This window comes from Fundulus heteroclitus, chromosome 23 (assembly GCF_011125445.2).
Source record: "Fundulus heteroclitus isolate FHET01 chromosome 23, MU-UCD_Fhet_4.1, whole genome shotgun sequence".
Taxonomy (NCBI): domain Eukaryota; kingdom Metazoa; phylum Chordata; class Actinopteri; order Cyprinodontiformes; family Fundulidae; genus Fundulus; species Fundulus heteroclitus.
In genome coordinates, this window is record NC_046383.1 from 13196919 (window position 1) to 13224249 (window position 27331).

Here is a 27331-nt window from a genome sequence, read left to right on the forward strand (position 1 = left end):
TTTGTGATAAAAGTAGCATTACTGTCTCCATGGACAAAATACAATATTACACTTTTATAGTCAATTACAATGTTTGTTTTGAGTTTACACGTTATATATTGTTCAAGGCGAGTCCAAAAGTTGGTAGATTGGGTACAATAATAAAATATATGAGATAAGGTTTCTGTCTCCATGTTACAAAAACTGCATTTATTTTCAATATCTGAAAATGTAGAAAAATATAAATTTGTCGGATATATAGTGTGTAAAATTTTGATGTGAATTTCTTTGATCTTATTGGATATACAGTACTTATAAGGTAATAACCAGGCCTTCTTCCAGTCAGTTTGCATAAAGATGTTATCTCAATATGCTTTTCCTCGTGGATTCTGGACAAGTGCTTAACGCCTGGTCATCAGTGGAAGTTTACGTCACTTTCAATTGAGAGTTCAAATTCTGAAGCTAAATTAGAAAATGAATATATATATATATATATATATATATATATATATATATATATATATATATATATATATATATATATATATATATATATATATTAGATTGCATTATATTGAACTTTATTGATCTCACAATGGAGAAATTCACTTGTGAAATTGGCTCTTATAAGAAACAGAAGGTGCACAAAGGAGGAAAAGGTGCATGAAGTATATACAGTGCATCCAGATACATACAGTGGATGGGGAAAAAATAAAGAGGAGGTTACTTATATATAGTAAGATTAAGGTATCTTATGTACATTTAAGTGGTGGCAGGTTATATATATATATATATATATATATATATATATATATATATATATATATATATATATATATATATAATATATATATATATATATATATATAACATATATATATATATATATATATATATATATATATATATATATATATATATATATATATATATACACACACAAGCGAACCGCGTTCAAGTTTATGAGAACAAGAGGAAAACTTTAGAAGAATTTGGGAGATTCTTTCATGCGATCCCACTGACTAAGACTAAGCCTAAGTTATTCAAAACTTAGGCGTCTCTCACCAACATTTCCAGAAAATCGTCCACTATACCTTTAATCCTCTAAGCATGCAACTTATATACGTGTATAATTCTTCAGATTGAACTTCCATTTATTTGCAAAGAAATGTAGCTTGTTGTAATTATCCTGTTATCTTTTATTAAGCCCCTTGTAATTGCTCCACATGGAGGACTGTACTTTTACAGAAGCCTAGCTGATATGGTTTTTGCTTCCCATGACATAACATTTTACTCGTACTTTTCAAATAATGTTACTTGTCTTCTTGTGAAAATTGCACCAAACAAAATCTTTCCCGCGCAACTATAAATTCATATTCTCTGTTAAATTATACAAAATAATTTTTTTTTGTAATAAATACCCTAGGACCTAGGGCCTAGGTTGTCATAGAACAATGAATTGAAACCCAGTATGAAGTATTTTATTCAACAATAGGCTTGAAAATAACTGTATTGGTTTTAAAGTTTTGATGCCTTATTGAACACCAGTTTAATATTAATTTGACTGTAAATTAAACCATAGGTGCTACTTCATAATTAGTAATTGTTGTCTTTAAATCATTGTTTTAGAAAAATGGAGAGTCAGACATTAAGAGTTGGATATATTGTCAGCCTGCCCTGCTAAAAATAGCCAAATTTTATAAAAGTAATACTTCTTTGTTAGTGCAGTTGGCCTCAAATGTGGGGTTTGCATTTTCTTACAAGTAATGCCAAACTCTTCAGTTTCTAAATTCCTTTAAAAAGTGATTGACAGAAAACTCCTTTTATTTCATTATTCACTCTCTGTGCTGAGTTTATCAAGACCTGAAATACATTTTTGGGTCAGCTCAGTAGTGGAACATCAGCCCTGTGGGGCTCCCCAGCATCTGTGTACTGATAGAAACTTCCACTTAATTTTAAAGTTACATAATCTACCCAAAACCGTAATGGGAGAAAGCTACAAATCATTTCGGATTTTCAATGTCTGTAATGTGACCAGAGTTTTGAAAATGTCCTGAATTTTTTCATTGTTATTAAAACTGCACGTCTAAGTTTTCTTAGTGTAAACTGCCTCTAAATGCTGATTGGAGTACTGCTGGTAAACATTCTGCAGCCTCTTTAGAATTACCATAATTTTGGACATTAAAGATATTTATTGTTTTCCACTTTTTTTCTATTTATAAACAACAGCATTGATTATATGCAGGTATTCCCGGTTTTAAAAGTATATACTTTTTTACATTTAGGCTTCTTCTGGTTTCTGTTTATAATGTATTTTAATTAATAGGCACACTTCTTTCCTTTAGTTTAATTCCTTACTTTCTATATTTTGCATGTAGATGTTTGATTGCTTACATGATTTAATTGCTTTTTTAATGGAAAACACCCTTATCTGTATTGTCTGTAGGCCAGGGGTTTCTTCCATCCATTCGTTATCTATACAGGGAGGCCTCCATGCAGAGAGATCCCTGGGCTAGATTTGAACCAAGGCAACAGTGCTACAAACTGCACCACTGTGCAGCCCGGTAGCTTTTTTAGTAGAGAAAAGAAAGAATGTTTCTTAATAATAATTGTAATACTTACGTCTCTGCTTTCATGATCTGTAAATTAAAGTTGCATAGCCACGTTATTTGACTTTTTAAAAGTTTACATGTCAGTAGCTCACTCTGGTTGCATACAAAGTTTGAAAGATTATCACAACCTGCTGGTGTATTAGTTGTTATTTTGGTGTTTTATGCTTTGTTTTTGCTATACTTGTTAGTAAATAAAGCTCTTCGTGTTTGTTTATGATTTCAACGGAAGTACCAACTGCGCATGCGCAGCAGACGTTGAAACAAGGAAGCGGCTAACTGCTATTAGCATCTCCCAGCGAAACAATGAATAACAGTGTGTGCACGTTCTTTGTAAGTTTCTGCTTGCTGGCTGAGCATGTGCACTTCTACTGTTTATGTATCCAGTTAGCTTAGCTGTTAGCTTGGCAGTTAGCTTCAGTGTTAGCGGTTCATTGTGACGCCGCTGCTCTCATCGTAGACTTTGAACATGGCTGAGAGTTGCAAGAAGTGAACCGTGTTTGTGTTTATGAGAAGAAGAGGAAGGACTTGGTAGAAAGAAATTAGACCAGAGTGGATTTGGGAGATTTTTAAGACACAATCCCTCTGGAGAGCAGAAAAGAAGGAAAGACGGTCTTGTTTATGCGCAGTTATTCAAAAAGGGACTTGGGGAAACTTCTAAAATAAATTGCCGACTCTACCTTTAAACTTTTCTACTTCTTCACATCACTGAACAATTTGCTTCAACCTCAAAATCCAAAGGTAAGTGACCTTTTAGCAGCCTAATGTCATTTGTTGGACCAGCAGCTTTGAGACACTCATGGTTCACATTTTTATCAAGAAGAAAACAAAAGTTAACTGAAAAAGGAAAGCATTGAGAAGTTGTCAACTGTATTTTATTGTACAGCACTGATTATTTTACAAATGTCCACATGGTACTTCACAGTGTAGAAAAATGTGCTGTGATGCAGGGGTTGGTGAGATGAGGCCGACGTTGGAACCCCCAGACCAGCTGGGGATTTTCTGAACAGGATGTAAAAAAAAAATGCTTCCTGTGTTCCAACAACCGACACAAAAAACATCTTTATGTCGTTCCTGTTCACAATAAATACATTCTTTGTTGAACATACAGAGACTAACTGGTTTATTACATTCAGGAAAGTGCTTCCGGTAGTTGTTGATATAACAGGAGAGAAACAAAGCTTTCAGCAGACCGAGGATAAATTATGAAAGATTGCTGCATTTTATCATTTTTAAAAGTCTTGAAGGATCCTTACCAAAACAACATCATTCTGATGATTTGTCTAAAACTGAGCATGAAATGCATTATAATGATTCTATTTAATTTGAAAAGGGCTCTGAAAAAGCGATGCACCCTTTTCAGATGTTTCAAAAGTACTTGTCAGTAGCTGATTGCACGAAAACTGATTGTCAAACTAATTACGGCCATAAAAAGCATGAAAAACTTGCAAAAATTAAAAGGACAGGACAGATTCTGTTCATATATACAGTATGAGATGTGTGAAACATAAAAACCTGTGACCAGCTTATCTTAAAGTATACAGCCACGAGTTAATATTGAATCATCTTCAATAAAGAAAAATGCTTTTTTCTTGCATTAAACATGTGAAAATGCATCAGAAATCAGACACAAGCACAACAAAAAAATTAAACACAGCTTTAAAAAAATTGCAAACAATTTTCTTTTTATAAATAAAATGCCACAGATAACACGTTGAGAATACGCACTACAACCAAGAAGTTGCTCAATGATTTCTCTACCAGTTTCCAGTATTTCTGTCTTTCTGACCCAGCTTTAAGGGTAAAAATGAGCCGCAGCAGATGAACACTGACAGTTGTGGTTTTTGTTTTATTTATAACACCCGACCGAGTTGCAGGATAGAAGGTAACGAGGTTCTTCATTCTCACCTTGGCAGAGGTGTGCTGTTAGTACCATTTGTTGCAGGGCTTAAATACAGCGTGCATTGTCAATACGGGTAGATATCATTTCCAATGGACTGAAATTATCAGCTGCATATAACAACAAAACCAACCATGGTAAATCATTGCTGCTGCTGTGATTGGATACCCTAAGTGTGCATGCATGAGCACATCAAAATTGGAAGAGATGCAAACCATTTTTGCAAGAGCTCAGGAAAGGTGAGCTCCAGATTTTTTCCCCCCATGTTTCTGCAGATTAGACAAAAATAAGACCGTAAAGATTATGAAAACTGGCTTCTAAATTCAGACCATATATACCATAAGTGTGAAATATCGGTAACAACATATGTAACTACCTCAGTGCTATATGGTAGAAAATAAGGAACAGCTGTTTTTAAATCTAGGAGTTTTCATATCAGAACATAATAAATGATCTTCTCTTTAAAGGCTCTGAAATCAATTAAATCGAACTTCATATGTAAGGTTCCACACTAGCTATTTATCAAAGGTGAAGCCAAAATGAAAATGTGTGTGTGAAAAGCTAAGCACGTTCCTGCTTCTTCCACACATTTTAAAAGGACATTTGCAGCCAGTTACTGCAAATCAAATGCGTGTATTTGTTGAGGTGCCAGCCACCGGGATAAAAGCAGGAGTTCTGCCATTCTGGAGCAAACAGGTTTGTGTTAACACAACGCCAATAAGCAAAGACATCAGCAACGACCTTAGAGGAGCAGTAGCTGCTTCCCATCAATCTGGGAAATGTTTTAGGGTTTTTCTACGCAACTGGAATGTCATTATAAAACAGTGGGAAAGATTACTGGTGTGGGTGTCCCATAAAAAAAAACAGGCTTGTTGGAGATGGTTGAAAGGCCATTAAAACAGCAAGGCAGCAGCACTTCAGTTTGCATAGTTACATTTGCATGAACCGCAATATGCTCAGTTCTGAGGATATTGCTCCACTTTGGTCACATCTGTGGCTAAAGTGGAGGAACGAACAGGGCTTGTTTTTCAGCCACAGGATTGGTCTCCTTTCTGTAAGTGAGGCTCCAGCTACAAAAATCATAATAACTTTCTAAACAGATTTTTTTGTTTATTCTAAACAGAAAAAAGTCTGTGTTGATAGTCTGTGTCATGCCATACAAGTCAAGTGGCAATAATGTACATGTTAACTGTTTTCCTTGTCCTTGTTCACCTTTTCCTCTCTTTAACTTCTTCATTTTACATTTGCAGTTTTAATGGAAACAGAACCAGGACCAAGGAAGACAGAAGCGGGAAGAAAACTAAGACTGTTACCTTCTATCTCACACCTTTGAACATATGTAGGCACCACAACCATGCAAGGGAGCTATATTGGTTGTTGGGTGAGAGCTGAAGTACACCCTGGAGCGATCCCCACTGCATCACAGGACAACACAGAGACACACAGGACCAACACCGTGCAGCCCAAACTGCAAAAAGTGAACAAAAAACTCGGCTCTGAAAAATTCCAATAATCCCAACTATAGAAACAAACCCAGACAATGGCTGCAAACACAAAGAAGCGTTGCAGCAGAGCAGGCAAAGCCCTAAGCTCAGCCTGACTAGAATGCTGTGGAACCTAAAAGAAGATGCGGAGAAACGTGTTCAAAAGCCTCAATGAACCAAAGTGACTTTGTAAAGCAAAACTTCAAGGACGTTACTATAAGAGAGTGAAAAACTCATAAATTGAAAATGTACTTCAACTTATTGTTGCTAAATTGGTTTTACAAGCTATGGATTCACGGGGCGTGCTAAGTTTTTCCACATACAACCTTTCCATTTTGGCTTTCTGGTACGTGTTTTCATACTTGAGGCATTATCTAAATGCATTTAGAACCTTCATTCATACTTGAAAAAGCCTAAAATCAAAACAGGGCATACTTTCTATCATGACAATATTTAAAAACATCACACTTATTAGATTCTGTTAGAAAATGACAAAAAAACATTGCAAATCAAATGATTTTATCATTTATCTAATTCCCACTTTTTGGACAAATGGTCGTCCTTTCTGAGCCTTCCTCCCTGTATTCAGCCTTTTGAGCAGGACTTGTCAGAATCACCCTCAGAGTATTTGACAGGTTTGAAATATAAGGTGTACATTTAAAAGCACAGACTTGAACAGCCAAGGCCCTCCAGCGGCGCGGATGCCACCGTGGTTTCTTTTCATCGAACGCTACCATCAACACAGGTTCGGGAGAATGTTTCAGGAAAAGTTGGAAATGCAAACTTGGGCTGTTTCTACATTAAATATCTCGATTTAAAACTAACATCAACGCTTCTTATCCCCAGGAAATCATGAAATGTAAAAAAAAAAAATGTTATTTGTTAAGACCAAACTTACGCAAGACCAACCAATACTTATGCAATTACCGACACATCCCCTGGTTGCAAAAATGTCATTTTTTTTAGCAGGTATTTATTTATTTATTTCTATATTTTCTGATGGGTAACAGCAGGTGGAATGGAGATGCTACCGTAGTCGCTCTTCTGGCTCACAGTCTGAGCTGCGCCGCTTTAAGGAGCTCTGAAATAATGACACTGAAAATCCATCTCCCGTGATTTCTCTGCAGGTGACCTTTCATGTGCGTGAAGCCAGGGTGCCTGTCTTTGCTCAGGCCTCCTACTGGGAGCTGGAAAAATGTGTTTCCACGAGAAAAAATAAATAAATAAAAAAAAGTGAATACAGCAGGAAATGTCTAATCTTAAAGGAATTGTGTGCAGTCACAAGAGAGGGCAAGAAAATGAACATCAACGCAAGGAAATGGATTTGTAAATCCACGGTGAATCATAAACCCACTTGTGGAGGAACATAAACTCAGCGGATGAGAGGGATCCACTTGTGCATGAAAAGCCTTGGCACATGTACATGCCTGGAATAAGCACATCGGTTGCCTTAAAGCTAAACAACAGCGTGTCCGTATGCTTCTCACATTCTCACCAACAAATCCTCCTCAGTGTCTCCAGGAAAAGCCTTTAAATTAAACTGAAAGGTTTAAATCTTTTCATCAGCTCATCCTAATTGCATTAATTCCCCAGATTTAGACAGCAGATGCAATTGGAGCATTTAGCATTAATCCTAAAGTGTAACTCCTCTGTCTGAGTGCTTTAACTAATGGGGGGGGGATTTCTCACCGGGCAGTTTTCACAGAACGGGTTGCTAAAGTCTGGTAATGGCCTTCTTAGTTGCATAGGTTTCAAATACCAGTTTTTAGGCATAATATTATGACCATCTGTGAATCCTGTGTTGGTTGCCTTTTGCTGCCAGAACAGCTTTGATTTGTTTGTCCAACACTCCCCCAAAGAGGCTGGACTGGATTGAGATTTGGTCAATTTGGAGGCCAGGCCAACACCTCGAACTTGCCGCTGTGCTCCTTTAAACTCGTCCTGACCGTTTTATGTTTTGTGACAGCGAGCATTGTCCTGCTAAAAGAGGCCCCAGCCATCAGGAATCAGGGTGAAGGTGGCAGATGTCCCAGTGTCATCCACATGGATGGATGGACAAAAGGTTTCTCAGCAGATCACTGCTCTAACCATCGCCTCCGCCGGCTCGCCTTCCTCCTATGGCGTATGCTAGTTCACAACGTGGCCATCCATGTGAGGCCAGGACATCTTCTTCCATTGCTTCATGGTCCAGTTCTGCTGCCGCCCACATGTTGGTGCATTCGGCCGTGGGGAGGAGTCACCCTGGGCTTCCTGACTTCTTACAGCTCTGCAGCCGCATACACAGCCAACTGTGCTGCACTGTGTGCAATTTATTCATTTGAGTGAGACCGAGGTGATTACTTTCAGTCCGGCTGTCACTGTCGGGCCTATTTCAGTAAACGTGTTCTTCTCTTTGGTCAGCGTATGCTGTTTTTACCCCCTTTTGCAAATAAAGATGGTTCCCGTCTGCGTTATTACAGAGATAGTCAGTGCTATTCATTTTACTTTGCCTAGGGTCATAATTATATGCCTGATCTATTAATATGCTCTAGATTTAACAAGTTTAGTAATCAAACAAGTGATCATTTAGATTTTTAATAAAAAAAAAAAATCACAAACATGCATGTTTATCACTTCATTCACTGAGGTGTCGGGAAATTTTAGGCACTTGATCATTACTCTTGCTTCCCTCTTCATCCAGAACATTTCAGCAGCCTAATTATTCTGGTGCACGCCTCTCTATGCGCTCCCTGTGTGCCGCTGCAGTCAACAAAAAGCTGCGCCACCACAACCAGAGGCTACCGCAGGGACCGGGAGCCACGTCTGAATCACTGATCGCTGTTTTAAAGAGAAGCACGCCGTCGACAAACAGAACCGCTCCTGTGAAGCCTTCAAGCCATTTTACACACACACACACACACACACACACACACACACACACACACACACACACACACACACACACACACACACACACACACACACTCACGCATCACCGGCATCACAACCAGTCACTCGTTTCAGCTGGAGTACGGCTTTGCTAATGATTCCCACCAAGCTGCTGTAATGAGCTCACCATTTCTCTCTTTTTCTTTGAAAATGTTAGAATTTTTAGAACAACACCGGGGAATAACAAGTAGTTATTCCCCTCTTTGCTTCGATTCTTCCAGTGTTGCCATAACCCTTTCTTCATTGCATGTTTAAATGAAGATTTTAACATCAAAAGTATGTCCATTTACCGTAAAGCTTATGCCCTCAGTATTTAGTTGAGGCTTGGATACAGCAGTCTGTGAACAGCCAGCTTCATCAGCAATGACCTTTTGTGGATTCTCCTTCTTGTGGAGCGTGTCGACGACCCATAATGTAACATTTCTGTAATAAAACTCCTTCTTTTATCGGCATGGAGTGATATTCTAATCTAAGCGGATTATTATTAGCTGTAAGCCCTGTTAATCAAAGTTTACAGAAACAAATGATTAAAAAAAATAGTAGAGAAGAAAAAAAACTTAAATAAATAAACTTTTTAATTAAATCCTAGTTTATTGAGATTGATCTAACTTATATTTTAAGCACCAAAGGAAATAAAAACCCTTGTTGTAATTCCAGTACGTCTTCGTCTTTGTTTTATTTGTGTGACTCTGGCGCGCTGCAAAAAGGGAACTAAAAGTAAGTGGAATGAGTAGCTAAATAAGACTATTTACCAATGGAGTTTTTTTTTACCCCTAAAATAAGATAATTAGATATCCTGCACTTGAAATAAGATGATGGAGATGAATTGTTCTTACTTTAAGTGCAAAATTTTTATTCCATTGGCAAATAATCTTATTTACCTGGTCAAATTAAAGAAAAATACACTAATTTCAAGAAAATTTCACTTACTTTTAGCTCCCCTTTGCAGTGGAAAAGCAAAGCCAAATGTTTAATGAAGAGTGGTTGTTACTCTTTTGATAAACTGTATGTTTGCTTTTAAACTTCTTGAATACTGCTGCTACGGTTTTTGACTTTACATGAGAAATCTGAGCACGGATCACGGGTTTAGTTCCATTTTAAGAGGACAATATGAAGAGTTTGGAGGAACGAACCTGAAAAGAATGAATTATACAGACAGCTCTACTCTTGGACACTTAGAGGAGGTCGTTTGTTTGTGTGAATGTGTGGATATGCGTGAGCGTATGGGGCACCGTCTTATTCTGTGAGCACACCGATAACACGGCGTGCTGCTTCTGCTGTTGTTTCGCGCTCACGTTAAAGTTATTGTATCCATCATCTGGATTCTCAACGGGGGTGAGCTTGGCTGGCGTGTCTGTCGGCTCCGGCGGACACCCCGGGGTGATGCCGTGACTGTTTTCCTGGAGGGGCCACATTTCCTGCCAGGTGAGCGATGGGTGATGTGGAGGGTGGCTGCTGAGCAGAGGCCTTTTCTGTCTGTAGTTGGCCCACACCTGCAGGATTGTTTCTTTGAAAGGCCGCGTGGTCAGCGTGTAGAGGATGGGGTTCAGGGCACTGTTGATGGGGAGAATAAAGATGACAACCCAAGAGCTGATGGTACCTGCCAGGAAACACAGGGGGAAAAGATAATAATATGACAAATATTCATAAAAAATAATTTCACTTTGACTGCATTTTACCCTTTTCTATACATACAGCAGTAAAAAAATATAAAAACAAATCTTTAACCCTTTACTCCCGAACACCTAAAATTCTGTGCAAACAGCTGCTTTCTAAGGTTACATAAACACGTTCCTCCTGTGTGTAATTTATTATTACCGTATTTTTCAGACTATAAGTCGCACTTTGCTCATAGTGTGGCCGATCCTGCGACTTATAGTCAGGTGCGACATATATATTAATTTTAAATGGTATATCATACAGACCAAGATGAACCAAGTAGTAAACATTACCTTCTACCACATAAAAATTTATTGAAACATTAACTTAGAAACAACAAAGACTGAACACGTGCACATATGTTGTTTCTATGTTTCACTCTGCATTCATGCAGCAGAGCGTTAGGTGGTGCAGCTCGTAGGATCCAGACCGCGACAGAACCCTGTTACTGGGCTGTCCATGAAGCTAACAGCTAGCGCTAGCTTACAGCTCTGGTGTTTACTACTTCACTGATGCACGTCAGCTTTATGTTGCTGTGAAACATCTGTGTCGTACTATTAGCTTAGCACGTAGCACAATCTAATTTAAGCGTAATTACACCGAAATGATCTGATAAGGACTTTCTGGGTTGGAGTTGCTGCCTTGTTGTGCTAATTTACCCCATAAACCTCCCAGCTATGTTCCATATTATTCAGCCGGTTATGGATGCAGCTGTGTAAATGAATAAATTGCCTTACCAGATTAAATGTCAGTTTTTAGTCTTGGATTGTGTGGAATCAATTTCTAAATAAATGTGACTTATAGTCCGGTGTGACTTATATATGTGTTTGTCCTCTTTATGACGCATTTTTTGACTGATGCAACTTATAGTCAGAAAAATACATTATTTATTTTAAGACATGGCCTTCTACCCTAAGTGACCACCAAAGGAGGGTGGGAGCTCTGGAGGAGCTGCAAAGATCCACAGCTCAGAGAGAATTAGCAGACAGGACAACAGTTACTACTGCATCTCACAAATCAGGGCCCATATTCCCAAAGATCCTATTAGAGAACTCCTAACTTAGCCTAAAACATCTCCAGGTAGTTTTAGCACTATGAAAAATCTTAGAATGTGAGAAATTTTAAGATTTTTCATAAACAATGGGTCTGTAAGAGCTACTTTTCAGTCTTATGATTTTATCTTATGAAAATGTGGCCTAGCTTATATTGGAAAGTGATAAAAATAAGACCATTGTTGAAAGAAAACTGTGAGACGTTCAGTTTGCAGCTCACCACGAGTCGTGAAGGGAATCCAATAAACACGTGGAAGAGGTTTGGGTCAAACAAGAGCAACATTTTTACCTTTCGGTTAAAGTTGCTGTTTATATGGTGATGTAAAAAACTAGGAAAAGATTTGCTCAGTCATATATTTTATTTCAACAATGATTCTTGGTAATAACTCTTATGTCGCTGGAAAGTTCCTGAAATGAAGCCACATTTTCAAAGAAAATGCATCTGTGAAAAGCATCTTCCTTGCAAATGTGGCACTGTTAAAAATGAATAAACAGGCTTTCCAGTGATTTAAGGTTTATTCCCAGGAAAATGCAGGGAGCCGCTTTTACTAAGAAGTCACACGTTTTTTTTGTCGTCCTGATAATTGCTTCAGACGTTTATTTCAGGGGTCCTCGAATGCCAATTTCTGCTTTCACAAAGCCACTCTGGTGCTAAACGGCGCCACAGAAATGCTTCAGAAACAAGCTGCTAACACCTGTTTTTACACTGAAAGAACATATTTTAGTGGACTTTAATTGGGCAATTTTTTCTTTACCGGGAATCTCCACTTGCAGCAGTGACAGGATCTTGAGGATGAAGATGGGGATCCAGCAGAGCGAATCGGTGATGACGATAGAGAAGAACCGCTTGGCGATGGTCACCTCTTTTTTGATGTGGTTGCTGTACATGGTGGTCTGAGTGCCTGTTCTCTGGATGTTGTAGAACATGCTTGCATAGGAGAAGACGATTATGAGGAACGCCACCAGGTTGAGACCTGTTGAAAGAGTGTTGATGTTAAAACGCTTTTAGGTGTTTCATGTCACTGAATAAGACTTTTACACCCACAATTACAGGGTTCTTTGTCTTTATATTGACATTTTTCTAAGTATTGTTGGGATTAATGTTTATACTTCATTAATCAATTTATCTTGTTATGATGTAGTAATGTAAGAAGACACTCTGTTTCTTCCCTTCCTGAAACAAGAAGACTCAGCTACAAAATTATGTGCTGACTGAACGTGATTACTCAGCTATGTATCTTTGTTGACAACTGAGGCTGTAAACTATCTGTTCCCCTACCCTTTAGTACAGCCTCAGTCCTGTAACTAGGGAAACGCCCCAAACTTAATAAAACCGAGGAGAATGCTGAGACCGGCAGAGTGGGTTGGAGATTGTAACTGTGCGGTCTCTTCCTACTCTCCTCGAGAACAAAACCAAACTAATTGTCTTTTTGTCTTTCTTTCCCTGTTTGTATGATGTTCTAGGTGCTTAGACCTGACAGTATAAATGGGAATGATCGCTATAAACTGGAGCCAGATATTTCTACAGTGGTCAGGATAAAGATGTAGAGCCTGCAATCTGGACAAAGTGTGTTTCTTACACAATTAAACGAAAGAAAACAAAACATTAACAAAATCCTCACCGAGGAAAATAACAATGGAGTAAACGTGAGCCCAGGGCGTCTCTGGCTGCTCAGAGTGCAGCGGAAAGCAGACCCCGTTGGTGCCATAGAAGTTGCGAAATAAACCCTTGCAGGCCAGAGGCAAGAAGGCAACTATGAATCCAAACACCCATATCCCCAGCAGGATGCTGACGGTCCGTCGCAAGCCGGGAGTCAGGTAGTGAAAAGGGTAGACGATGCAGATGTACTTCTCCAGGGTGAGGTACGTGAGGAGCAGGACGGACACTTCAGTGGACAGCATCGCCAGAGAGCCGATGACCTGACACTGAGTGCTGTCCATCCAGGCTTGAGCGTGACGGTTGTACTCGCCGCGAAACTTCAGGTCGTACGCGCCGATCATGAAGAGATAAATGCCCATCAGCCCATCAGCACCTGCAAGGACGAACAGACGAGTCAGATAAAGTCAGCGGCACAGGCAGTATGCAAGATTTGCCTTCATTCTAAATGCACAAAAAAAGGACACTAACATGTTTGCAAATTAAGCGGACCATACTGCTCCTTTAAATACGAAACAGAATCAACACGTTTTGTGGTCTTGTTCTGTACAGTCACATATTAAAAAAGTCTGGGGCTCAATTTTTTGTATTTTAAAGTAGAGAAACATTGCTCTAAAAAAAAAAAAAAAACCGGAAACACAAAACCCAATTTATTTTCTTGTGTTGAAATTTTCTCTGGAGTATTGCAGACGTTTGTCGTTACCCCAAGTAGCGGCTCAAAGAATGAAATAATAAGCCCTCTGGGATGTCAGCAAACTCAACACTTTCGTTTTATTAACACATAAAAAAACATTCACCACCGCAAAGAATCAAGGCCTCCTCTGGTAGACGGACTGAAGTGTGTGCAGCGTACTGGTATCACGCAGAGAGCTGGCGTTTTCTTTAATGGAGGCCTATTCATCTGATCAAAAAGTGTGTTTTTGTTATCCAATCATGAATTAGTCATTGTTTTCTTCCTTTGCCTACTCTTCATTGTCCTTGGCAATTCATTGAGAAGTTTTCCTGTCATGATCAAAGAAGCAATTACAAATTTACATGTCATAAGCCCTAATACATTCATGGTGCAGATTTCAATGTTCAGCAGTACAATAAAAAATCCCTCAGAGTAATTCCTTCGTTATGTTAGAACATCCCAACCTATCAAAGACTGAGTGTAAATATGTCAAAGTTGTGAAGATGTGGGGAATCTATCTATCTATCTATCTATCTATCTATCTATCTATCTATCTATCTATCTATCTATCTATCTATCTATCTATCTATCTATCTATCTATCTAATGAGGGAAGGGACATAGCAACCATGTGGAACAATGTCCTCAGGTCAGATGAGTCCAACATGTAAAGGATTTTTCATTTCTCTGCAAGATGCTGGAAAACGAACAATCCGCTTTATCCTGAACATCTCATCTAGATTTTGAAACATGGTGGTGGCAGCATCATGCTGTGGGCCTTCTTTCCATCAGTAGCAACAGGAGATGACAGGAATTTGGGTGGATGTTAATCACAGTAAGGATCCAGTCGAAGCTCAGACAAAATCCAGCTGAGGAACTGAGAAAAGGTCAGATTATCGTCATGTTCCGTCCAGTTGGACTGAGTTTTGGTGATTTGCAGAGGAAAATGGGAATAAGTTTCCCATGTTTGAAGTGGAGGAGGGGCAGGACGTGGGGGGATGGGCTCCGCACCTATCGGAGACTTGAGATGTTCTTGGGAGAGGGAGCGGACCACACCCATACCTGGAAAAAAAAAAAAAAAAAAAAAAAAAAAAAAAAACTCATTCACACCACCCCCCCCTTGTGCCCCACTCGCCACACACAAAAAAAAAAAAAAAAAAAAAAAAAAAAAAAAAAAAAAAAAAAAAAAAAAAAAAAAAAAAAAAAAGACGCTGTACACACATTCCCACATAACACTCACATCCAACACTGACCAAAGGGGGGAGGGTCACCCCAAATCGACTATACGACTGCTTGTGCCCGACCCCCGGCCCCGGCCCCCGACCAGACGCCCCCCGGACCGGGCCCCCCCAAGAGGGCGGGCCAACACGACCCGCACGAGCCACCCGGCCAGAGCCCCCCCCTCCCCCTAAATACCTAATAAACCCACTCCCTCCCCCCACCTTGCCCTTGCCATCCCTGCCCCCCGTCCCCTGGGGGGAGCGGAGGCATCAGCCCCAGACCTGGCAAGACCTGGGAATAAGTTTCTATCTCTGAGTGTGCAAAGCTGGTAGAGACATATCCCTGAATACTGGCAGCGGTTTTAGCAGCAAAATGTGGGTCTAAAAACCAGTAAATCTGGGACGGAGGGGCTGGGGGCTGAATGGAGATGTACACCCTACCTCACACGCAGCATGTTGGTCCTATTTATTCTGTTGAGCCTGGAGCATACTCAATGTGCAATTATCCACAGAGCCCATGGAAGAAATCACAGTGGTCGGATTCAGCCCCAGCGTAAAACTCTATGCATTAAATATAGCCACGTCCACATAGGGAAGCACGAGATTCTTCTGGCTGCCTCGGGAATATTTCTGCAGCATTTATTGAATCTTCTCTTAGTTTTGTTGGGGAGTAATATTGATAACTGACCTAGTTTCTTTATGATATCTCCCTGGTTCAAATCCCACATGCTCATCTACTGATGCAGTGTAAAAACTAATTATTCATACATTATCCATCTGTTGCTCATCTTCGCAGCATCTGAAAAGCATCAAGCTGTACTCTGTAGTTTATAGCTAATTAGAACATTCCTTAACATTAGTTCTATACTATTAATATTATTATATTTGTTTCATGCTTAAATCAATATGAGCAGAACACCATGTCTAACAAAATATATTCACACCCCTTGAATATATTTGCATTTTGTTTGTGAGATATTATGTAATATGCCAACACCTAGCAATGCATAATTGTGAAAATTGATGTTTTTCCAAAATCTGTACCCATCAAAATCATTAATTAATAATGCATTAATTTGCATTATTGTTACAGCTACAGCTGTCTTTTATATCTCTACCAGTTTTGCACATCTGCACACAGAATATTTTCCACATTATGCTTTGAGCGTAATGTGTCGGTACTCATCATTGATTTAAGCTATGTAACAAATTCTCTACTGGATTTAGGTCAGACTTTGACTAAGCCACTCAAACACAAGCAGACCTTTTCATTGTAGCTCTAGCTTTGTGTTTAGGGTCATTTTCCTACTGAAAGGTGAACCTCTGCCCCAGTCTCTTAAAATCACTTAAAGCTTTGAAGTCTCCAAGAGGATTTTCCTTCATTTAGTTTTATATATACAGAGCAAGTGGAGCAACTGCTCCCTCTATTTAAAAATGACCAAAATAAATATCTGAAAAGTCTCTTGCAATTGTTATTACATTTTTCTTTAAACTCACAAACTACACATTGAATTTTAGTCCCATCCTGCACCCTGGATCTGGCTCAGTCCTACTCCCCGTGCCCTTAAGTCAGATTTGGAAATAAAAATCACTTCAGCTTCATCTGTCAGCCATGATTAGCAAACGTGAATAAATCTTTATTGTCTCTATGAATGTTACAACAATGGTGCGTCCGCCTCACTCCAATTGGACAAAATACCAGCAGAAAGGTTCCATGGACATGCAAACCCATGCAGATGTTATCCAGTCTGTGTCTGTTGTTCATAAATCTAACATCTCAGGGACTGTTTTTGAGATAAGCCCAACTGTAAACTGTTGAAATAGGCTTACTTGACCTGCATACAGTCATATTCAACAAATTAACTGAATAAATGCTTTCCGACGTGGCTCGTTGGATTAAGAGTACCTTTGAAAATTCAACCTTTAAGCAGGTTTTAAAAACGCTTTTCAAAATCACCACAAACAAATTCAAGGTCTTCTTTTGAAGGAAGCATCCAATCCTTGACTTTATGCTCCACTATCCAAATAAATTTGTTTTTCCTTTGGTCAGTTTATTTATCTACACTTGTATTCTACTTTTGGTATTTTCCTTAGAGCTAACTTTTGATCAGACAGTTTACTTTTCTTTCCTTTTATTCTTTTTTCTTTTATCATCTGTAATGATTGTGTGTGTTTGGCACTGTCCCACCTGAAACATAAAGGAATTCTTATTTTATCTAATCTTATGTATTACAAATGTTTTTGTATTGGGTTAATATTATATTCTAATGTGAAATGTCATGTTTTTACTACCTGTCAGCAGAAAACCGTCATAATTAACAGAAATAAAGGCTTGAAAACATCAGTGTATAATTAATTTATATGTGTTTTACTTAGTGAATTGAGTTACTGGAATAAATTAAATTTTCAATAACATTCTGATTTATTGAATACGACATAATGTATATCCAAAACAGCATAAAAATACAATTATTGATTGAACTTGGGATCTTTTGTTATTTTTTTTTGCCACCCGGTACAAAGGTACCAGGAGTGGGTGTTACATTGTTTTCCACTTTTTCCGCCCCCACCTTATAACTTAATGAAGCGGCCATGTTCAGCTCCATCCACCCTCCTGTCCATCAGGAAAGCATGATGCTGCCACCAAATTTCAATTCATAAAAGGTGTTTTCATGGAAGTGTGCTGTATTGCCTCTCCTCCACAAAGAGTATTTTATACGCTGGAGAAAACAGCCCAGATGTTTTCAGAGCACCTCTTTCCACTACTCTCATTGAATTTTAAACAGAAATTCTTTTGTTTTTCTCTCAACAACTGCTTTTGTCACGTCACTCTTTCATGAAGGCCAGATTTTTAATTATTGCCCAATTGACGGATTTTAACAACTCATCTATGGACCTGTACTGCCCCCCCAGGGTTACTATGGACCTCTGGGCTGCTTTTCAAACTAATGCTCCTCTTGTCTATTACTTTATTATTGGTAGGTCTGCAGGTGGTCCATCATCCCTCATGTTCAGATGATGGACTGAGCATCATCTGAACATGACGGATGTTGAAAGCTTGCCACATTGTGTCAGAACCCAACCCCATGTTAGTCCTCAGAAAGAAGGTTTGTTCACTAGTGCTCCCTAACAAACCTCTGAGGCCTTCACCAGACAGCTGCATTCATCCCGGAATCAAATTAAGAATTAAGAAACATCGTCTGGCACCTCCTCCCCTTGAAGCTCCTGTCAACAATGAGGCAAAAGCTTCAAGTAGGTTCAGTCAGAGCTCATTTTGATTGAAAGCCTCTCCTGACTGGAATAAAGTACTAGAAAACCAGAACAAATGGCTCTTGTATCTATTTCCCCAATAAACTAAAGTCGCGGCTCCTGGATGATCTACTCTGCAGCCACTGATTATGGGATTAGTGTCTGTTTTGCATTTTAATGTATTGTACTGTATCATGTTGATTTGTTATTGCATTTTTTTATTCCTTTTAAGAAGGTTCCTTGATGTGATTTTACATTAACATATGTATTCTGATTTTAAAATGTAGCTAATTTTGTGATGGAAGTATCTTGCCGATTTGCATGAACTGAAGTTTTAGTTTGGTGGTAAAACATTTAAAATGAAATCCATATGAAATGTATTAAAATGTCTGGTACAAGTTTATGGGGTATAAATTCTCCTGCAAGACACCGTCTCATAAAGTCTAAATCATAATTGGAACTGTTAAAATTTTGTTATGATTTTTACAGTTTATTGAATCAAGTAAAATCTCAATATGTTATTTTCTTAAACCTATTCAGCTCTGATTATCATTCACTGCAGACTGAGGGGGTCTTGGCCTCAGGTACAAGGACGCTGCGTCGAGTTGTTTTAGCAGGAAAATGTGTAAAAATCACAAAAGAAGAATGTTTTTTAGTTAGAAAAAAAGGCTGAAGTAAAAAACAAACGCGCTTGAATAGATGAAAAGGTCTTTCAAGTTAACTTTTGATCCAGATTTGAATACAGATGGCTCAACACTTGAATGAGTTTAAACTGTTAAAATCTGCACCAGCCCTTTATATGCAGATCAGAAGCACTTTGGGGATGTGTCATATTTGCATTTAGATTTATTTAATCCACTTCTGGTCCGAAGATGAAACATTTAAAGGCCAGTTTACTCCTTTTAAGTCCTTTAAGCTCCCGTTTCACTCTTCTCATGCAACAGAAGGAGGAACTGAAGTCAGTTCCCTCTGACTCTAGAGAAATAAACTTTTGGAGGTCAGTGTTATTAAGCCAACTAGACCATAAATGCCTTAGACTGGGAACATTAATAATCTCAGTTGACACCTCTCACAGTGGATTTGTACCTTCTAAACTATTATTGAATTTTAAGCCTCTTTAAAGAACGTGAATTTACCTGTTTTGGTCCTTAACCGATGCTGTCAAAGTTCATGCTACAATTTGAAAACAGTAACACATATTGATTAAATGAAAGTAAAAGAAGGTATTTCTCATTTGTAAGGATGGTTTACACAAAAACACATCACAGCATCAGTGGATCTGCTCTTTAGGTTCAATTATTTCCAAACAGATGGACACTTTTTCAGGATCAACTCTGTTGTCCTGACAGACCGAAGTTAATAATAAATTACATTTTTATTAAATCACCCTACTGGATTTGGTTTCACTTTACTGTTCATTCTAGAGTTCATTTAAGTTGTGTATTTTCTTTTTAAAAAGTTTGAATGATCTCTGAGCTTCATCACCCCTTTTACCTCCTCGGCCCCCTTCACTGCCTGCTTTTAAAACTGGTCTTAAAATCTATTTTTATTCCATCAGCAAGACTTAGTTTGACCTTGTTTTTTTATCGTTCCTATGTCATATTTATATTGTTTCTTTTTTTAATATATACGTTTTTATTTTGGAGTTATGTCCAGCACTCGTTTCCCACTGTGGTTGTGTAAAACCGCTTTCTAAATAAAGACAGTATGATGCAGGGAACATGTTTAAGACAGTGAGATGGGGGCATGTTACCTCTGCCTTGCATCACCTCATCTTTAAACAAAACGCTTTAACTATCATGAAAATGTCAAGAACAATGTGTTGAGCTTTAAATGTGTCGTCATTTTGCTCTGCTTTTCGAACAGACTTTAACTCACTGTCATGGTGTTGTTCGTTTAACGTTTGTATGTGTCCCACGCACCTGGAATAAAAGTATTTGACACTGTGTTGCTGTTAAAGTTCCCACCTGGACGGCAGCTGGCTGTGACTTTATCCCCCCATGAACATTTTTCACATTATGTCACATCACAGCGGTAAACATGGGATTTAATGTGACAGGCCAGCTGTGCATGGCTGAGAAGTAGACGGAAAGGTATAAGGTTTCCTGTTTTATTTTCTTACAGAAAATCTAAAAAGTGCGGTGTGCACATGCATTGATTATTGATTTCCCTTTTAGTTTAATGTACGTAAATAAGATCCAGCGCAACCAAGTGATGACTGAGCTCATCATGAGTAGATTGACTCTATTTAAAGGAGTTCAGCCTTTTTGTCACAAATGCCCCATTTACACTACCCTTTTTTAACCGATCCATGCCGAGCTCGGACCAAGCTTGGATCAGTTAACCAAGCTCGTTATCAGAGAAGGCTCCTAAAAATAGAAACTGACATTGGATAGAAAAAAAAAAGTTAATTATTTTTCCACTTCTCTGCACATTGCTGTTGGCCACTTTTTTGCTTTATAAAAATCATCTTTATGTGTCATTGCAACATCCATTGCAAAGAAATGTGCTATCCCGTCCCTCAGGGAGCAGTGAGCTGCCACTGTGCAGCACCCAGTGAGCTTTCTGGGGCTAATGCTGCGTTCACAGCAAATGCATTTCGAGTGTCAGGGCTTACATGCAAAGTCTAGGAGCGTCGACAGGTCCTGCGGCGTGCTTCACCTGTCGGCTGCGGCGCATTCTGAGCTTTCAAGGGTCTGAGTTACCGAAGCGGCAGACGCTAGAGTTTGCAGCTGGACGTGGAGCGTCAGCCAATCATAGAGACTGGACCTCATCTTCATCATCCCAACATCTATGTAGGATCCTCTTCAATAGCTTCAGCTCAGCATTCAACGCCGTGCTCCCAGACATGCTGGCTCTGAATCTCCACAGCCTGGGGTTATCTCCACCTCTCTGCTCCTGGATCAGTGACTTCTTTACCAACGGACTCCATGTGGTGAGGACAGGGAACATCTGCTCCACTGATCCTAAACACAGGAACGCCACAGGGTTGTGTCCTCAGCCCAGTTCTCTTCACCCTTTTCACCCAGGACTTTTCTGCTGTCCACCCCACAGACACAGTGGTGAAGTCACTTTGACTATGTGACGATGACCATGAAAAGCCAACAACGGAGGACAAACTTTGTGCCTATTATCTATGACAGTAAAGGATCTTACCTGGAGGAGGATTAACGAAGGTAAGTTATCAAAACTTTAACCACGACACAAATATTTCCCCTCATTTGAGGAAAAGAACAGGGTAGCTCCTCCCAACGCGCATCAGACAGGCCTGTCCATGTATTGCTGACGCTCTGGATAACTCAACTCAACTCAACTCAACTCAATTCAACTCAACTCAACCCAACTCAACCTTTATTTATAAAGCACATTTAAAACAACCGGGGTTGACTGAAGTGCTGTACAGAAATCACAGTTGCAGAGCATAAGATAAAAACTGAAAGCTAAAATACATAAACACAATGCAAAAAGAAAAATTGAATGGAGATAAAATATAATAGGATAAATGTTTCAATTTAAATAAAATACATTTTAAAATAAAAGCGTCCAAGCTGAGGCTTTGGGCGCCTTTTTAACGCTCAAATCGTGTTGGGTCTGAATGCAGCATAAGAGTCTTGCTCAGGGACTGATTAAGAGTGGCAGTCTGTGGAAGTCAACCCCAGAACCTTCAGGATGAACGCACAATGCTCTAACCACTAGGCCCCCACTCTCCTTTATGTGACTTATCTCCTGTTGATTTGCTTATTTTCACCACTTACACTCTGTCCAGGTATGAGATGTTTAAACTGATTGATGCATGGGTTTATTTTCCTTTATGAGGGTAATATACAACTTAATTAGTTTTTTTTTTTTTTGCCCCTGTGTCAGCTTTCTCCCCCAAGCTGTTTTCTCATTCCTCTCCCCTCGTGCAAGTTTAATAAGGTCATGTAAAATTATCAAGCCCAAACTTGGTAGAAAATTGGAGCATGTGTGCAGGGGGGGAAAGAATGATTAAATTTTGATGTGGACAGGGACAGTTTTCACTTACACAGCGTCGGTGGTAGATGCCTCCGCGGCTGGTTTAAAATATTTTGTTGGCACTGAATTCAAAATGAAAATAGTTTGAGTCTTTATTTAAATGCAGGGATTGAACATTTGAACGCCCACTGCGCTGAGCTCCACTCAGCATCTTAATCACATGAGTCAGTATTACTTCAGCTGACATTTAGTTCATGTCTTTCAATGATCCTTTCCCACTCCGTCATGATGATGTGTACAAGGAGCTCATCTGTAGTTTTCAGACAAAAGGAAATATATTTTCTGTGTGCTTTGTTTTAACCATTTTTTTTATCTATATTGTTTCTATTCTGCTATAAAAAGTTATGAAATTGTTGAGATGAAGAGAAGCTGATGCGCCTGTCATTCAGGAGAAATCCCAGGAGCACAATGGTTGCTTTAGATGACAACGGTCCATTAAATCCTTCTCCTCCTCTGGTTCCCACGAGAAAACATGAGTGTGAGTAAAATCCTCAGGGCGAGGGCACTTTGTAATCACACTCATAGGAGAACATTGTTTTGATTTGACAGATTGTTTTTTTTTTACCTGTTGGTCGTTTTTCTCCAGAAGCTGGTTTGATGCATTTTCTCTGTAGCTGTTTTCATGTATTCAGATTTTATTCTAACTGTTGCATTAAACCAAAGCTTCTTATGTCTTTTATTTATGTGCAAACTCATGTTTTATGTGTCTGATGTATGATGACTGATTATGATTGTATGTGTATATAGGAAGTTCAATAACAATAAAAGCTTTCTGAACCTTTTAAAATACTTCTTGCTTGTGCTGGTTTGATTATTGGTCTGAGAGTTTACCTGCAATGTGTTTCCTTTCCTCTCCCACCCCCAAATCTACCAAAGCTGTCAACTCTTGCATTTTTATTTGTTGAATTGCACCTGAGAGCGGAGGGTCAGGGCCAAAGGTCACTAATGCAGGAAGGGCAGCAAGGATGCCGCTTCTCTGCAGGAAGAACAAGGATTGGACTGTTATTATTTTCACCATCGTTTTCTCTGTTTATGTCAATAAGAACTGTTTGCTGCAAAAAACAACGTGAATGCTGACAGCAAAGGATCCTGAGATGATTCACGTCTCAGGAAATCACTCACAATCTTTCTTAAAAACCCTGAAAGCAATAAAGAATGGGATCAGAAAGTCCTGAAGTGGTATAGCAACAACTTAGTGACGGACATCTTTAATCTAAGCAAGATACGGCGCCATGACACAAGGAGAGACAACTTCAGGGATTCAAATATGAAAAAATTGGGTTATGACCAAGAAATATAAATCCTAACCCCATCCAGAACCTCTGGTCAATCCTCCAAAATCAAGCAGACAAAAAAAAAAAAAAAGAAAACAAAGAAATGAAAAAAACACACACGCTTAGATACAACAACAATGGGTTAAATTAAATATCATAGATGTCTTAAAAAAGAGGGTTAGACACTGTAAACATTGATCATTTGTATAAACTTGATGTAACTTATAATAAAACCCTTTGAAATATATCAAATATTTATTATGTAACTCCAGAGAATGACAGAGAAACTACATTTGGCCTTGTCTGCATATCATGGCTTAAGCACACACACTCCAAAAAAAGAACTAAAAGCAACTAAACTTTTCTTGAAATTAGTGTTTTTGTCCTTGATTTGAGCAGGTAAATAAGATTATCTGCCAATGCAATGAGTATTTTACCACCTAAAATAAGATGATTAGATGAGATACTGCACTTGAAATAAGACGATAGAGTTGAGATGTTCCTATTTTAAGTGCAAAAATCTTATCCTATTGGCAGATCATTTAAACTTAAACTGCTCAAATCAAGGACAAATACAATCATCTCAAGAATATTTTACTTACGTTTAGTTCCCTTTTTGCAGTGCAGGCAGTCATACTGCAAAAACAATATCAGGCAGAAACCATAAGATGACGATTTGTAATTTCTACGCATTTAAAATTTCTGCCCTTTAAAAATAAACAATCCCATTTCCTGTTCTCTAAACTCCGTCCCAAAATGACGGCTGCTCTCCTGGAAATGCGGTTTGACTCACAGCAGAGGGAGATGATGCACATGGCGTGGAGTTTGTTCTCGGAGCGGATGTACGAGCGCATGCAGATGACGAAGATGTTGCCGAAGCACGTGGTGGCAGAAACGACCCAGACAAAGACCCTCAGCACGATGTTGGCCAGCAGGTCCTCAAAAGACGAGATGCCATCGGTGTTGGGCTTGCAGCTGCGCACGTGAGGGGCGTAGCCGCAGTACTGGAACTTCTTGAAGTAGCTAAGGAAACAGATTTATAAGAAAAAAACAAAGCAATCCTGTGCAAAGGCATGGGGAGTGGGATAATTTGCAGGCTGTAGTGATCTATCTTTGCGTTAACCTATGTCTGTCTATTTGTACATGTGAACTGAAAGATGCTGAAGAAAGAACAGACGGATCGGTGATCTCATTTCCTGAGGATGTGAACTCATCAGACTGTGTGGCCCAGCAGGTGAAAGTCTAAAAAAAAAAACTATCTGGATTAAACTGTTATTTTCATTCGTATTGGGAACAATTGGCAAAGATTTAACATCAGTTATTCATAAAAAACTAAATAAGCATTTGGCTTTGGATTAATTTAATTTTGGACGTGGAGGTTTGACACAGCTAGGCAATCTTTACAATATTGCTTGGGCCTTAATTGTAACCTAAAGTTACAAGCTGCAATGTGTTTCATTCAGAGGTAAGATAATGATTTAGTTTTTGAAAACCCATGTGTCAATTTCCTTCCACTGTTATTCATTTCTTTGTGTTGGTCTTGCACATAAAATATGATTGAAATAAATTAATATTTGTGATTGCAATATGACAAAATGGCAAAAGTCACAAGGATTAAAAAGAATTAACTGCTGCTTTTTTACTTCACATTTTCAGTTGTTTCAATTTAATGTTGGCAGTGTTTCAGGTGGAGCTTGAATACCTGCAACTTTACAGCAGATTCTCAGTAAATAAATGTTTTTTTTTTTCATATAGAGACGCACCGATATGTAAATTTGCACCAATATGTAAATTGAATATCAATATTGCTTCTGTGCTTCAGTTAAACATCCCACAATCCTACACTGCATGTAGGATTGTGGGATGTGACCAAAAACCACAGGCCAACCCACTCCCCTCCTGAAACACAGACCTGAGGGGCAACAAGATGGATAAAATATTGGTTTTTAGTATTAATAAGTTAAAAAATTACTAACATTGGCTGAAACTTTCATCCACACATTACTGTACTTTATGAATGTTGTTTATGGAGGCAAAACTTATGTAAGACAAGACAAATTTAATGGAAACACCTGACTTGTTGAATTAGGAGGAGAAAAAATACAGAAAATGTAATCTTTCTGTAAAAAACAAACAAAGAAAAAAAAACATGTTTCCCCCCTCTTTGGTGCTTCATACTGACATTTCAGTTTACTTACAAAATTTTAGGATGAAATAACCCAAAACTTATCCTTTAGTAGTAAACTTTTTTTTAACTAAATCAAACTATATCACTACCCTTCTCTACATTAAGGGTACTTTTGGCTCAGATTAAAACGAAGGGAAATATAACAATACAATTTATTCTTTCCACGAATTCATGGATTATGCATTTGGCCTCTGAGAGGTGGGATTAGGTTAAAGCTGGTTTAATTATCTCTCAGGTGGATTTGAAGCTGAGCCCCAGTAAGGTTAGCTGTGACTCAGCCTTATCACTACAGTACGTGTGAAAAAATGACTTGAGAGAGAATGACAATGTAGTACTTACATGTGAGTCAAGTATCTGAGAGGTTCAAACATCCTTCGCTGGATGTTATCGATTTCTATCCCCTCTATGCTTCTGAGAAATATAAAAAACATTGATTTTGTTTCAGTAAGATTCGTAGCGGTGAACTACAGGACTGTTAGAAAGGCATCTGCATCTATGGATTTCTTTGTTTTTGCTTTTCTTTGTCCCTCTTCAGTGTTTCAGATCAACAAACAGCTTTTAATACCAGACAATAATAACCTACATGGAGGAGATCGCATAAAGCGTTCTTTCTGAGCTGTGCAGAGATGCTGGTGTGCTGGATGATTGTCCTGGAGCTTAAATTAAGATTAATTTCTACCAGAGAGCTAATTGGTCGTTTAATTACTTATGTTAAGTTGCCCAAGTCCTAAAGCAGCAATGCAGGCCCCAACTATCACACATCCATCCATCCATCCATCCATCCATCCATCCATCCATCCATCCCTCCCTCCCTCCATCCATCTGTCCATCCGTCCATCCATCCATCCATCCATCCATCCATCCATCCATCCATCCATCCATCCATCCATCCATCCGTCTGTCCTTCCATCAATCCATCCATCCATCCTTCTGTCCATCCATCCATCCATCCATTCGTCCGTCTGTCCTTCCGTCTGTCCTTCCATCCATCCATCCATCCATCCATCCATCCATCCATCCGTCTGTCCTTCCATCCATCCATCCATCCATCCATCTATCCGTCTGTCCTTCCATCCATCCATCCATCCATCCATCCATCCATCCATCCATCCATCCATCCATCCATCCCTCCCTCCGTCCATCCATCCATCCATCCATCCATCCGTCTGTCCTTCCGTCCATCCGTCTGTCCATCCATCCATCCATCCATCCATCCATCCATCCATCCATCCATCCATCCATCCATCCATCCATCCATCCATCAAACCTCCAAAGGGAGGCTCCCAGGGGGCATCCTGACCAGATCACACTTATCTTTTCCTGAAATGCTCTGTTAGTTTTTACACCAGATATAATATATAACAGGAAACACTCTTTCCAAAATGTTAACTATAAATTGCTGCTTTTTCCCCCAATAATGTGAGATGGGCCTTGGTGTTGTTTTGT

The 27331-nt window shown here is 38.9% G+C and overlaps 1 protein-coding gene across 1 annotated transcript in view; it reads right to left on the minus strand.

Annotated features, from left to right (window-relative positions):
• Positions 1 to 9781: 9781 nt before the first annotated feature.
• The window catches only part of rxfp1 (relaxin family peptide receptor 1), a 139454-nt gene continuing 121904 nt past the window's right edge, over positions 9782 to 27331 (minus strand). The window contains exons 14-18 of the mRNA XM_036127388.1: positions 26225 to 26296; positions 24491 to 24720; positions 13234 to 13644; positions 12367 to 12585; positions 9782 to 10500 (exon numbers count right to left, since the gene is read on the minus strand). Coding sequence (XP_035983281.1) covers positions 10076 to 10500; positions 12367 to 12585; positions 13234 to 13644; positions 24491 to 24720; positions 26225 to 26296 — 1357 coding nt within the window. The 3' untranslated portion in view covers positions 9782 to 10075. The remainder of the gene's footprint in view (positions 10501 to 12366; positions 12586 to 13233; positions 13645 to 24490; positions 24721 to 26224; positions 26297 to 27331) is intronic.